The following is a 14,017-nucleotide window of genomic DNA, read 5'->3' as shown; positions in this document are numbered from 1 at the left end:
ATTAATTATTTAAACATCTAACTTGGCATCCCGACAGGGATTTCTTGGAACATGAATCCTGGAAATGAAAACATTTAACACCCCCCCCCGTACTATCACTAAAATGTGTCCCTACAGCTGCCCCCAGCTTGCCATTAATTGCTGAATCATGCCCAAGGAATCTCAGCTAGGTTGCAGTAATTGAAAATGCAGAGTGATTAATTAGGTTGGTAAGGACTATAATTTAGTTGTGATACCGGGACGGCACAGCGGTTAGCACTGCTGCCTCACAGCACGAGGGTCCCAGGTTCGATTCCAGCCTCGGGCAACTGTGTGGAGGTTGCACATTCTCCGTGTCTGCGTGGGTTTCCTCCGGGTGCTCTGGTTTCCTCCCACAGTCCAAAGATGTGCAGGTCAAGTGAATTGGCCATACTAAATTACCTGTAGTGTTAGGTGCATTAGTCAGAGGGAAATGGGTCTGGGTGGGTTACTCTTCAGAGGGTCAATGTGGACTTGTTGGGCCGAAGGGCCTGTTTCCACACTGTAGGGAATCTAATATAATCATCTGGCTCTGAAAAGGAGAATTAGAAGCTTAATATTCCAGAGTGCAAGATACCCAGTAAACATAGGGAAGGTAAGGCATCTTAACTCAGAAAATCACAAGACAGGATCAGTGAGGTTCAGATGTTGGTAAACAGGACCCCATCTTCAGTAGTTGTAGGGAAGTTCAGGGTATAAATCAGAAAATTGGACGCACGTTTAGTAAGAGTATTACAGCAATTGTAGGGGACTTTAACCTTAAATAGACTAGGTAAACCAAATTTGCAGTAACAGTTCATGGAATGTACAATATTTTTCTAGATAAGTTTACTAAGGAAGCAACTAGGGAAAGGATATTTTGGAGCTAATATGTGCAATGAGGAGAGGTTAATTAATAACCTTTAATTAATAATGTTTACTACTATTACACTTCTTATGACAGCATTTAATATAAAATTTGACAGCTTACGTCTGATACTAAATCTCAAAACAAAAAGCAAAGGGGTGAGATTGCAAAGTTTGTTTGAAAAACATGATGAGTTATGATGCAATTAGATTAGATTAGATTACTTAGTGTGGAAACAGGCCCTTCGGCCCAACAAGTCCACACCACCCCGCCGAAGCGCAACCCACCCATTCCCCTACATTTACCCCTTACCTAACACTAGGGGCAATTTAGCATGGCCGATTCACCTGACCTGCACATCCTCGGACTGTGGGAGGAAACCGGAGCACCCGGAGGAAACCCACACAGACACGGGGAGAACGTGCAAACTCCACACAGTCAGTCGCCTGAGGCGGGAATTGAACCCGGGTCTCTGGCACTGTGAGGCAGCAGTGCTAACCACTGTGCCACCGTGCCGCCCACGAATTCTGATGAAAGATCATTGCCCAAAACATTAACTGTCTCACTCTCTCTCCATGATACTGTCAGACCTGCTAAGCATTTCGCTTTTACTAAAATGAGATTTGTTGAGGAATGACTTGCATTGTAACCGAAAACAAAATTCCGACAGCAGCCAAACCCAGCATCCCAATGTGGCTAACAGGAATTAAAGATGATATTCCAAAATATAGCCAAAACATATGTGGCATTTCATAAGAAATTGATAAGGAAACCATCTGGAGATGTAAAACAGATGAAGGGGAGGCAATGGCCTAGTGGAATTATTGCTAGACTGTTAATCCAGAAACTCAGCTAATGGTCTGGGGACCCAGGTTCAGATTCTGCCATGTCAGATGGTGGGATTTGAATTTTTTTCAAAAATCCAGAATTAAGAATCTACTGATGACTATGAAACCATTGTCAATTATTGGAAAAATTCACCTGGTGCAGTAATGTTCTTCAGGGAAGGCAATCTGCCATCCCTAGCCCACATGTATGAGGGTTGTATTTGCATAGGATGCTTTTCAGAAGATTGGTGTGGACTTAAGCTGAAAGGGCTCTTTCCACACTGCAGGGATTCTATGATTTTGCGACTCCAGACCAACCACAATGTGGTTGACTCTCAACTGTCCTCTGAAATGCTCTAGCGTATCAATCGCTACAAAGTCTCAATGAAGAAATGAAACCAAACACACTGCCCAGCATTGACCCAGGCAAAAGACAACAGCAGAAACAGCTCAGTTGACCCTGCAAAGTCCTCCTTACTAACATCCGGGGCGAATGCCAGAATTGGGAGTGCTTCCTCACAGACTAGTCAAGCAACAGTCTGACAGTCTTATTTATTGGAATCATACCTTACAATGTTCCAGACACTACCATTGCCATCCCTGGGTATATCCTACCCCACGGCAGGACAGACCGAGCAGAAGTGGCTATACAGTGGTATACAGTCAGGAGGAAGCTGTCCTAAGAGTTCTCAACATTGACTCCTCATACCATGAAGTCTCATGTTTCAGGTTAAACATGGGCAAGGAAACCTCTTGCTGGTTGCCTCGTACTATCCTCCTCAGGCTGATAATTAGTAGTCCTCATACCGAACATTTGGAGGAGGCACCAAGGGTGGCAAGGACGCAAGGTATGCTTTGGCTTAGGATTTCAAGGTCCACCATAGAGTGTGGCTTGGTAGCAGAACTACATTGAGCTGATTGGATTCTAAAGGACGCAGCTGCTGGACTGAGTCTGTGGCAGGTGGTGACAGAACCAACAAGAGGGAAAAACATAACTGACCTCATCAAGTGGGCGGCACGGTGGCACAGTGGTTAGCACTGTTGCCTCACAGCGCCAGAGACCCAGGTTCAATTCCCGCCTCAGGCAACTGACTGTGTGGAGTTTGCACGTTCTCCCAGTGTCTGCGTGGGTTTCCTCCAGTTTCCTCCCACAGTCCAAAGATGTGCAGGTTAGGTGAATTGGCCATGCTAAATTGCTCATAGTGTTAGGTAAGGGGTAAATGTAGGGATATGGGTGGGTTGGGCTTCGGCCGGTCGGTGTGGACTTGTTGGGCCGAAGGGCCTGTTTCCACATTGTAATGTAATCTAATCTAATTACCAATCTGCCATGCGGAGATGCACTGTCCGTGACAATATTGATAAGAGTGATCGCCACACAGTTCTTGTGGAGATGAAGTCCTGCCTTCTCATTCAGAATACCCTCCACTGTGGGGAAATCTAATCTGAACAGAGTGTGGAAACAGGCCCTTCGGCCCAACAAGTCCACACTGACCCTCCGAGTAATCCACCCAGACATTTTCCTCTGACTTGCATCTATCACTATGGGCAAATTAGCATGGCCAGTCCACCTGACCTGCACATCTTTGGATTGTGGGAGGAAACCGGAACACCCAGAGGAAACCCATACAAACATGGAGAGAATGTGCAAACTCCACACAGTCACCCAAGGCTGGAATCGAAGCTGGGTCCCTGGTGCTGTGAGGCAGTAGTGCTAAGCACTGAGCCACTGTGCCATCCTGTTTTGTGTGACATTATCACTGTACTAAATGGGTCAGGTTTCAAACAGATCTTGCAAGGCAAGACAACATCCACAGGTGCTCAACAACAGCAGAATCATACTCAAACACAATCTGCAACCTCACGGCTTGGCATATCCCCCACTCAACCATTACCATCAAGCCAGGGGATCAATCCTAGTTCAACGAAGAGTGCAGAAGAGCATGCCAGGAGCAGCACCATGCATCGCTCAAAAATGAGGTACCAACCTGGTGAAGCTACCAAACAGGACTACTTGCATGCAAAACAACATAAGCAGCAAGTGATATACACAACTAAGCAATCCCCATGACCAATGGATCAGATCTACGCTCTGCAGTCCTGCCACATCCAGTCATCAAAGGCGGTGTACATTTAAACAATTCACCAGAGGAGGCTGCTCCACAAATATCCCCATCCTCACAAATCCAAAAGGTGAGGCTGAAGGATTCACAGCCATCTTCAGTTGCAAGTGCCAAGTGGATGATCCATCTTGTCTTCTTCCAGATGTCCCCAGCATTACAGATACTAGTCTTCAGCCAATTCAATTCACTCTGTCATATTAAGAAATGGTTGGAGGCACTGGATACTAAGGCAATATTCCTGACAATATTCTGGCTTTAGTACTGGAGACTTGCGCTCCAAAACTTGCTGCTCCCCTAACAAAGCTGTTTCAGTACAACTACAACATTTGCATCTACCCAACAATGTGGAAAATTGCCCAAGTATGTCCTGTAAATAAAAAGCACAACAAATTCAGTCTGGCAATTACCACCTGATCAATCTATCCTTGATCAAAGTGATGAAAGATGTCATCAATAGGGCTATCCAACAGCACTTGCTCAGCAATAACCTGCTCAGTGATGCCCAGTTTGGGTTCTGTCAGGGTCACTCAGGTCCTGACCTCATTACAGCCCTGGTTCAAACATGGACAAAAGAGCAGAATTCTAGAGGTGCCAGCCCTTGATATCAAGGAGCCCCAGCAAAACTGGAATTAATGGGTAGAGGGAAAAATCTCCAAGATCACCTCTCAGGCGCTCGCCATCCTGACTTGGAAATATATTGCCATTTCTTCACGGTTGCAATGTCAAAATCCTGGGGCTCCCAAACAATATTGTAGGGTGGCACAGTGGTTCACATTGCTACCTCACAGCACCAGGGACCTGGGTTCAAAATCAGCCCTGGGTGACTGTCCTATGGAGTTTGCACATTCTCTTCTCTGTGTGGATTTCCTCCAACAGTTCAAAGATGCACAGGTTCAGTGGATTGGCCATGGTAAATGACCCTGCAGTACCCAGACATATGTAGGCTAGGTGGATTAGCCAAGGTGAATGCAGGTTTACGGGAATAGAGTTGGAGTCTGAGTCTGGGTGGGATGCTCTTCAGAGCGTCAGTTTGGAACTAATGGGCCGAACGTTATCTTTCCACACTGTTGGAATTCTATGAGTGATTCTTGAGGGCACCTCCCTCAATGACTACAGTCATTTAAGAGGAGGGCTCGCCATCAAGAACAAAATGGTTTGACCTCACCAGTGGCGCTCATATCCCACGAACAGGTAAAAACCAAACATCCAGCTGTTTCTGAGCCTGGGCTGTAGCAAAATGAACAAAGGACCAGTAGATTAAGAGAGGTTTTATTGAATTAACACACTTCCTTATTTGGAGTAGAAGGTACACTGATCATGGATATTTATGATACACTCAAATTTATCTCTTCATACCAATTACAAATTCTATAACAAGTCGCACAGACATCATTAAACTCTTCTCAATGATTCAATTTTTCTTGCTATACCACCACTTGTCCACTACAGAGAAAAAGAAAACCAGTATTATAAAAGAACACAATTAAGGACATTCCACTTAAATACAACCACATTTCAGCATGATTGGATCAAATTCAGAGTCATGACAGCATGGAAAACCCATCTTCACCCCATCAAGTCTATGCTGGCTTTCTGTAGAGCAATCAGTGCCATTTTCTGCACCATATTTCCATAGTTCTGCATGCTAAGAGAAGGTGGAGGAGGCAGAGGTTGTTGGAGGAAACTGATTAATGCTGAATTTGAATGTAGCTAACATGGAGCAACCACGTGCAAGGGTACGTGATGTCTCTGATCGTGTTTTCCGGGTCCTGGAGGGGGGATCGGCGCAACATCGAGGGCCCAAGGGCCTGTACTGCGCTGTATTCTTCTATGTTCTATGTTCTATAACCACCATTCTGTGGGTCAAGAATTCCAAGGATTTATAACCACTTAAATAAAGTAGTTTCCTGCGTCAGTACTAAATGGTCAAGCCCCTGACATCATCTTCTGGACTCAAGAAGGAGAATTAAATTCTTCAGTGCTTATTCTAGTTAAATCCTCACAAAATACATTCCTGAATGAGATCATCTCTCATTCTCTCAATTACTGTTAAGAAATGTTAACCTACTCAATCCCAGAATCAATCTAGTGATTGTTACACTAAATCTCAGGAAATACATATTAGAATTCTGAAGAAGGGTCACCAAACTTGAAATGTTAACTGTTTCTTTCGCCATAGATACTGCCAGACCTGGTGAGGTTCTCCACCAATTTTTGTTCTGGTTTCTGAAGTACATCTTTCTTAGGGTTCAGAGATCAGAAATCTAGCGGTGACCAGCAATGTCCTGGACAAATGCTGCAAGCCTTCCACACTTGCATTTCAACCCTTTTACAAAAAAAGGTCCATGCATCATTTGACTTCCTAACAGCTTTCCGTATTTGCCTATTTACCTGTGTTTCATGTGCAAATCACTGATACTGACATTTGTAAATTTACCTTTTAAAATCATATTTATCTATTATTCTCACCAAAATGAATTATCTCATATTTCCCCACATTAATTGGAGGTGTAGTGGACAGCGAAGAAGGTCACCTCAGATTACAACAGGATCTTGACCAGATGGGCCAATAGGCTGAGAGGTGGCAGATGGAGATTAATTTAGATAAATGCGAGGTGCTGCATTTTGGGAAAGCAAATCTTAGCAAGACTTATACAGGGAGTGCAGGTTCTTAGCTCCTTGAAAGTGAAGTTGCAGGTAGATAGGATAGTGAAGACAGCGTTTGGTATGCTTTCCCTTATTGGTCAGAATATTGAGTACAGGAGTTGGGAGGTCATGTTGTGGTTGTACAGGACATTGATTAGATTACTTAGTGTGGAAACAGGCCCTTCGGCCCAACAAGTCCACACCGACCCACCAAAGTATTCCCCTACATTTACCTCTTCAACTAACACTACGGGCAATTTAGCATGGCCAATTCACCTAACCTGCACATTTTTGGATTGTGGGAGGAAACCGGAGCAACCGGAGGAAACCCGCACAGACACGGGGAGAATGAGAAAACTCCACACAGAGTTGCCAGAGATGGGATGTGAACCCAGGTCTCTGGTGCTGTGAGGCAGCAGTGTTAACCACTGTGCCACCATGCCGCCCCATTGGTTAGGCCACTGTTGGAATATTGCATGCAATTCTAATATTGCATGCAATTCTGGTCTCCTTCCCATCGGGAAGATGTTGTCAAACTTGAAAGGGTTCAAAAAAGATTTACAAGGATGTTGTCAGAGTTGAAGGATTTGAGCTATAGGGAGAGGCTGAACAGGCTGGGGCTGTTTTCCCTGGAGCATCGGAGGCTGAGGGGTGATCTTATCACGGTTTACAAAATCATGAGGGGCATGGATAGGATAAATAGACAAAGTATTTTCCCTGGGGTGGGGGAGATCAGAACTAGAGGGCATAGGTTTAGGGTGAGAGAGGGAAAATATATAAAAGAGACCTCAGAAGCAACTTTTTCACAGAGGGTGGTAAGTATGGAATGAGCTGCCAGAGGAAGTGGTGGAGGCTGGTACAATTGCAACGTTTAAAAGTCATTTTGATGGGTATATGAATAGGAAGGGTTGAGAGAGATATGGGCTGGGTGCTGGCAGGTGGAACTAGATTGGGTTGGGATATCTGGTCGGCACGGACGGGTTGTACCAAAGGGTCTGTTTCCGTGCTATAGATCTCTATGACTGTGACTCTATTACATCCCATACTCTTTTCCACCTAAATATGTGGACAGTTCACAGAGATGTGTAAGAGCAATAATTGGGTAATTATAATAGGGGATTTCAACTTTCCCAACGTAAATCGGGATAGGAGATAGTGAGGACTGCAGATGCTAGAAAATCAGAGTCAATAATTGTGGTGATGGAAAAACACAGCAGGTCAAGCAGCATCCAAAGAGAGTAGACTCTCATGCTCCTCGGATAAATTGGGATTGTCTACTGTTAAAAAGAGTTGAGGGTGAATTTCTTGAAATGTATCCAGGGGAGGTTTTTTGTATCAATACCTAGAATGCCCAACAAGGGACAGCGCAGTGCTGGATCTGGGGAAAGAAGCTGGACAAGAGTTCGATGTGGCAGTGGGAGAACATTTAGGCAATAACCACCACAACATGGTATGGTACAAATTTATTCTGGACAGAGAAAAGGATGGATTACAAAAGACCGCTTTGGACTGGGGGCAGGCAGATATTTATTAAAACAAAACAGGATCTGGCCACAATAGACTGGGAATGATTCCTCGTGGGTAAGTCTACAGCAGAGCAAGGGGAGGCATTCAAAATGTAGATGGAGAGAATACAGGTTCAACATGTACCCTTTAGAGGCAAACACAGGACCAATAAGTTCAGAGAACCCGGGAAGTCTAGGATAATTCAGGGCTAGATGAGAATAGTAGGGCTTTTAGCAAGTCCAAAGGAAGCAATTCAGCTACGGTCCTGGACAAAATACAGGAAGTGCAGGAGGGAACTTAAAGCAATCAGAAGAGCAAAAAGGAGGCATGTAAAAGGACTTGTGAACAGGATTAGGGAGAATCCCAAGATATTTTTATAAATACACTAGAGGGAAGAGGTTAACCAGGGAAAGTGTAAAGTCCATTAGTAACCTGGGGGCAACCTGTGTGCAAAGCCATAGGATGTTTGAAGGATGTTGAATAAATAATTCTCTTCAGTCGTCACTCTGGAAAGGGAGAGCGTAGGTATTGATTCAGGAAAAAGGACTGTGACAAACCTGCAGTTTGACAGAGGAAATGGGGAGGTGATGAGGCCCCGTTGGGCTTGGAAACAGTTATTGAAGTGTTCGGCCATTAGTTGAGTTTGGTTGATGTGGGTGTCCTGGAGATGCTCTCTGAAGCGCTCTGCAAGTAGATGTCCTGTGTCTCAGTGTAGAGGAGACTGCATCAGGAGCAATGGATACAGTAAATCACGTGTGGAAGTGCAGGTGAAACTTTGATGGATGTGGAAGGCTCCTTTGGGGCCTTGGACATAGGTGAGGGGGAGGTGTGGGTGCAGGTTTTGCAATTCCTGCGGTGGCAGGGGAAGGTTCCAGAAGGAGAGGGTGGATTGGTGGGGGAGGTGGACCTGATGAGGGAGTCGGAGGGAACGATCTTTATGGAAAATGGATAGGGGCAAGGAGGGGAATATATCTCTGGTGGCAGAGTCCCTTTGTACGTGGTGGAAATGGCGGAAGATAATGCGACGTATATGGAGGTTGGTGGGATGGAAGGTGAGGAGCTGTGGGGGGAGGGAGTTCTGTCCTTGTTTTAGTTGGAGGGGAGGGGTCAAGGGCGGAGGTTGCGGGACATGGGTGAGATGCATGGAAGGGCATCAACCACCACATGGGAGGGGAAATTACAGTCTTTAAAGGAGGCGGCCATCTGGTGTGTTCTGTGGTGGAACTGGTTCTCCTGGGAGCAGATGCAGTGGAGGCAGAGGAATTGGGAAAAGGGGATGGCATTTTTACAGAAGGCAGGGTGGGAGGTGTAGTCCAGGTAGCTGTGGGTGTTGGTGGGTTTGTAGAAGATGTCATTGTTGAGTCGGTCACCAATGATGGAGATGTAGAGGTCCAAGAAGGGGAGGGAGGTGTCTGAGGTGATCCAGGTGAGCTTAAGGTCGGGTTGGAATGTGTTGGTGAAGTTGATGAACTTTTCAATCTCATGGGAACACGGGGTGGCGCCGATACAGTCATCAATGTAGCAGAGGAAGAGGTGGAGAATAGTGCTGGTGTAACTGTGGAAGATGGACTGTTCCATGTAACTAACAAAGAGACAGGCATAGCTGGGGCCCATGCGGGGCCCTCTTTGTCAGAGGGAGGTCTGTCTAACAAATTTGTGAGAATGTTTTGAAAATGTGATCAAGTTTGGATGAGGAAAGTTCAGTTAATGTAGTTTATATGAATTTTAGCAAACATTTTGACAAGGTCCCACATGAGAGACTGGTAAGACGGCTAAAGCACATGGAATTCAGGGAAACGTGGTGAGATGAATCAGAAACTGGTAGAACACTGTTTGAGTGACTGGAGGCTGGTTTCCAGCGTTGTACCACGAGGATTAGTATTGGAACCCCGTGTTGTTTGTTATATACAGAAATGATATAGATGAAAATGTGGGGGGAATGTTAAGTAAATTTGCAGAAAACACCAAAATTGTTAGAGTGGTTAATAGTGAAGATAATGGTTGTAGGTTAGAGGAAGATATAAATGGGTTGGTCAGACCGGCGGCTAATGGTGTTTAACCCTGATAAGTGCAAGGTGATGCACTTTGCAAGAAGGGACAAGATAAGGGAGTATTTAATGAATGGCAGGACACTAGGTAGCTTAGAAGAACAGAGGGATCTTCGGGTGAAGTCAGCAGAGGATGTGAATAGGATAGTTAGAAAGGCATATGGGACACTTGCTTTAATCCATCATGGCATAGAGTATAAAAGCAAGGAAATAATGTTGGAGTTGTACACAACTTTGGTCAGCTTACAACTAGAGTACTGTGTGCAGTTCTGGTCACCTCACTACAGGGTGGGATAGTACTGGAGGGGGTACAGAGGAAATTCACCAGGATGGAGAAACAGGCTTGATTGTTTACAGCAAAGACTGATTGAGGTGTATAAGATTATGAAGGATACAAAGTGAAAAGAGAGCAGCATGATAAGGGGCAGGAGATTCAGAGGGGATTTGGGGAAAAAACCTTTTTACTCAGTGGTGGTGGGAATCTGAAATGCATTGTCTGTGGAGGCTGGAGGGCTTTTCTGCACTGTATGAGTCTATGAATATGAAAATCTAACATTAGCAGAAAATCTGGGTACATTACAGTTACTTGCTTCTCCTTAGTCATTAGGTAAATTATAAATAGTTGAGAACCTAGCATTGATCTGAGTGCACCACAAACATCCTGAATGTGAAATTGATCGATTTGTTCCTACTCCTTTTTCTTTGGTTAAGGAATATGCTGTCCACCCTAACATATTAACCCAATCCATCTTCTGCAATAAATCTGCATAGTAGCACCTTATTGAGGCATTTTGAACATTCCAATATATCACACTGATTTGTTCAACTATATCTACCCCACTACATCCTCAAATTTTGTCAATCAACTTGTCAATATTTTTATTTAACATCATGTTGACTTTGTCTAATCAATCATTTTATAAATGCCATTACCCCCAACTTAGTAATGGATTCCAGTATTTTCCCTTTCAAAACATTTCAAATTCTAGCCTTTGATTCTAATCAGTTTCTCTGCACTAGAATCTAGAGACAGTGAGCAATGAAGAGAGGGACATAAAGAGTGAGTGAACTCAAGAAAAATAGCAAATAGACACATTTGCCCTGTCCCAAAGTGAACACAACCTGGTGATAATCTGTCTAGCTGGACAAAGACTAAGAGCCAAAATGGCTTCCAGAAAGTGATTCATTCATCGATAAGATGTGGAGGTGCTGGTGTTGCACTGAGTTGGACAAAGTTAAAAATCACACGACACCAGGTTATAGTCCAACAGATTTATTTGGAAGCACTAGCTTTAGACCTTTTTGCTCGTGAAGGAGCAGTGCTCTAAAAGCTAGTACTTCCCAAATAACTCTGTTGGACTATAACCTGGTGTTGTGATTTTTAACTTCATCAGATAAGAGGGAGAGAGACTTGGGAAAATTACACATCAGTTCTCAGTTTGAGAGAGATCACAAGGGTTTGGGATATTCTAGAAATCTAATGGCTCAGAAAGAATGATATTGCAATGGGGAAAAAGATGTTTTCACAGACACAGGTCCAAGGCATATCTGACGTACAAGTGATATGGTTATTCTCATCTCAATTCAAGAACTAAAGCAGCAAAGTATGAATAATAGAAAATAGTGCAATAGGTGTTGACCAGCGTAGTAATCCTGCACCAAATTCCATGACGAATTTGCCAAGCACTGTGTAATAACATGCACTCTATGGAGGTGTAAATACAAATTAGGAAATGTCTTACCATCCACTGGGACTGAATCACCTGCTCCATATGCTGGTACCTGGAAAAATAGTGTTTAGGAATGTTTAATGCGAGTCATATAACTAATAATAGCATGACCAAAGGAGGCCATTTGATCCATCATGCTTGTTCTGACTCTGATGGTGCTGTCTAATGAGTCTCATTATCCTGTTCCTACTCCATAGACGATAAGAAATAAGAGGCCATTTGGCCCCTTGAGCCAGATCCACCATGGCTTCATGACTGATTCGACATTCCTCATGTCCACTTTCCTGCCCTTTTCCTTCGATTGCCTGACTAAGAACCTCTCTTAGCCTGAAGTCTCAGTCCATTAAACATTTAGAAGAAATTCCTCCTCATCTCAGTTTTGAATTGGCACCTCTTTATTCTGAGACTACGTCATCTTGGTCCCAAACTCTCCCATGTGGGGAACATCCTCTTAACATTTACCCTGTCAAGCCCCTTAGAACTATGTCTAAATGAGATCACCTTTCATTCTTCTAAACTACAGGGAGTTCAATTCCAAACTATTTTGCCTTTGCTTATAAGACAACCCGAAACGTCGATTTTACTGCTCCTCGGATGCTGCCTGAACTGCTGTGCTCCTCCAGCACCACTAATCCAGAATCTGGTTTCCAGCATCTGCAGTCATTGTTTTTACCTTATAAGACAACCCCTTCAGTCCAGGGATCATCCTGATGAACTCTGAACTGTAATAGAGTTATAGAGATGTACAGTATGGAAACAGACCCTTCGGTCCAACCCGTCCAGATATCCCAACCCAATCTAGTCCCACCTACCAGCACCCGGCCCATATCCCTCCAAACCCTTCCTATTCAGACACCCATCCAGATGCCTCTTTGAAAAAGTAACAAAGAGGATTGATGAGGACAGAGCAGTAGATAAGACCATAAGACATAGGAGCGGAAGTAAGGCCATTCGGCCCATCGAGCCCACTCCGCCATTCAATCAGGGCTGATGAGCATTTCAACTCCACTTACCCGCATTCTCCCCGTAGCCCTTAATTCCTTGTGAAATCAAGAATTTATCAATTTCTGTCTTGAAGACATTTTAACGTCCCAGCCTCCACTGCACTCTGTGGCAATGAATTCCACAGGCCCACCACTCTCTGGCTGAAGAAATGTCTCCGCATTTCTGTTCTGAATTTACCCCCTCTAATTCTAAGGCTGTGTCCACGGGTCCTAGTCTCCTCACCTAACGGAAACAATTTCCTAGCGTCCACCCTCTCCAAGCCATGTATTATCTTGTAAGTTTCTATTAGATCTCCCCTTAATCTTCTAAACTCCAATGAATACAATCCCAGGATCCTCAGCCATTCCTCATAGTTAGATCTACCATTCCAGGGATCATCCATGTGAATCTCCGCTGGACACGCTCCAGTGCCAGTATGTCCTTCCTGAGGTGTGGGGCCCAAAACTGGACACAGTACTCCAAATGGGGCCTAACCAGAGCTTTATAAAGTCTCCATAGCACAACAGTGCTTTTATATTCCAACCCTCTTGAGATAATTGACAACATTGCATTCGCTTTCTTAATCACAGACTCAACCTGCATGTTTACCTTTAGAGAATCCTCAACTAGCACTCCCAGATCCCTCTGTACTTCGGCTTTACGAATTTTCTCACCGTTTAGAAAGTAGTCCATGCTTCTATTCTTTTTTCCAAAGTGCAAGACCTCGCATTTGCTCACATTGAATTCCATCAGCCATTTCCTGGACCACTCCTCCAAACTGTCTAGATCCTTCTGCAGAATCCCAACTTCCTCAGTACTACCTGTCCACCTAACTTTGTATCATCAGCAAACTTCACTAGAATGCCTCCAGTCCCTTCATCCAGATCATTAATATATAATGTGAACAGCTGCGGCCCCAACACTAAACCCTGCGGGACACCGCTTGTCATCGGCTGCCATTCCGAAAAAGAATCTTTTATTTAAGGAGCAGTTGTTGTGAATGATGCACAAATTTGTTCCTCTGAGACAGGCAAGAAGGGGTAAGATTAAGGACCCTGGGATGATGAGAACAGAGGAGCTTCTTGTCAAAGGGAAGAAGGCAGCTTATGTAAGGTGGAGGAAGGAAGGGTTCAGCACAGCTTTAGAGAATTACAGGTTTGCTAGAAAGCTCAGAAATGGACTGAGGACAGCCAGGAGGGGGCACAAAAAAGGCTTGGCAGGAAGGAATAGGGAGAACCCAAAGGGATTTTACTCATACATGAGGAATAAGAGAATGATCAGGGAGAAGGTA

At 44.4% G+C, this 14,017-nt stretch overlaps 1 protein-coding gene across 1 annotated transcript in view; it reads right to left on the bottom strand.

Moving 5' to 3' along the window:
- Positions 1-5,065: 5,065 nt before the first annotated feature.
- LOC122561372 (inorganic pyrophosphatase-like) overlaps positions 5,066-14,017 on the bottom strand; it is a 27,925-nt gene continuing 18,973 nt past the window's right edge. The window contains exons 9-10 of the mRNA XM_043713134.1: positions 11,755-11,794; positions 5,066-5,255 (exon numbers count right to left, since the gene is read on the bottom strand). Of these exons, the coding sequence (XP_043569069.1) occupies positions 5,224-5,255; positions 11,755-11,794 (72 nt within the window). The 3' untranslated portion in view covers positions 5,066-5,223. The remainder of the gene's footprint in view (positions 5,256-11,754; positions 11,795-14,017) is intronic.

The sequence above is a fragment of the Chiloscyllium plagiosum genome, chromosome 22, assembly GCF_004010195.1.
Source record: "Chiloscyllium plagiosum isolate BGI_BamShark_2017 chromosome 22, ASM401019v2, whole genome shotgun sequence".
In the NCBI taxonomy this organism is placed as follows: domain Eukaryota; kingdom Metazoa; phylum Chordata; class Chondrichthyes; order Orectolobiformes; family Hemiscylliidae; genus Chiloscyllium; species Chiloscyllium plagiosum.
The sequence above is the reverse complement of the archived record's forward strand: the minus strand, read 5'-3'. Positions and strand labels throughout refer to the sequence as shown.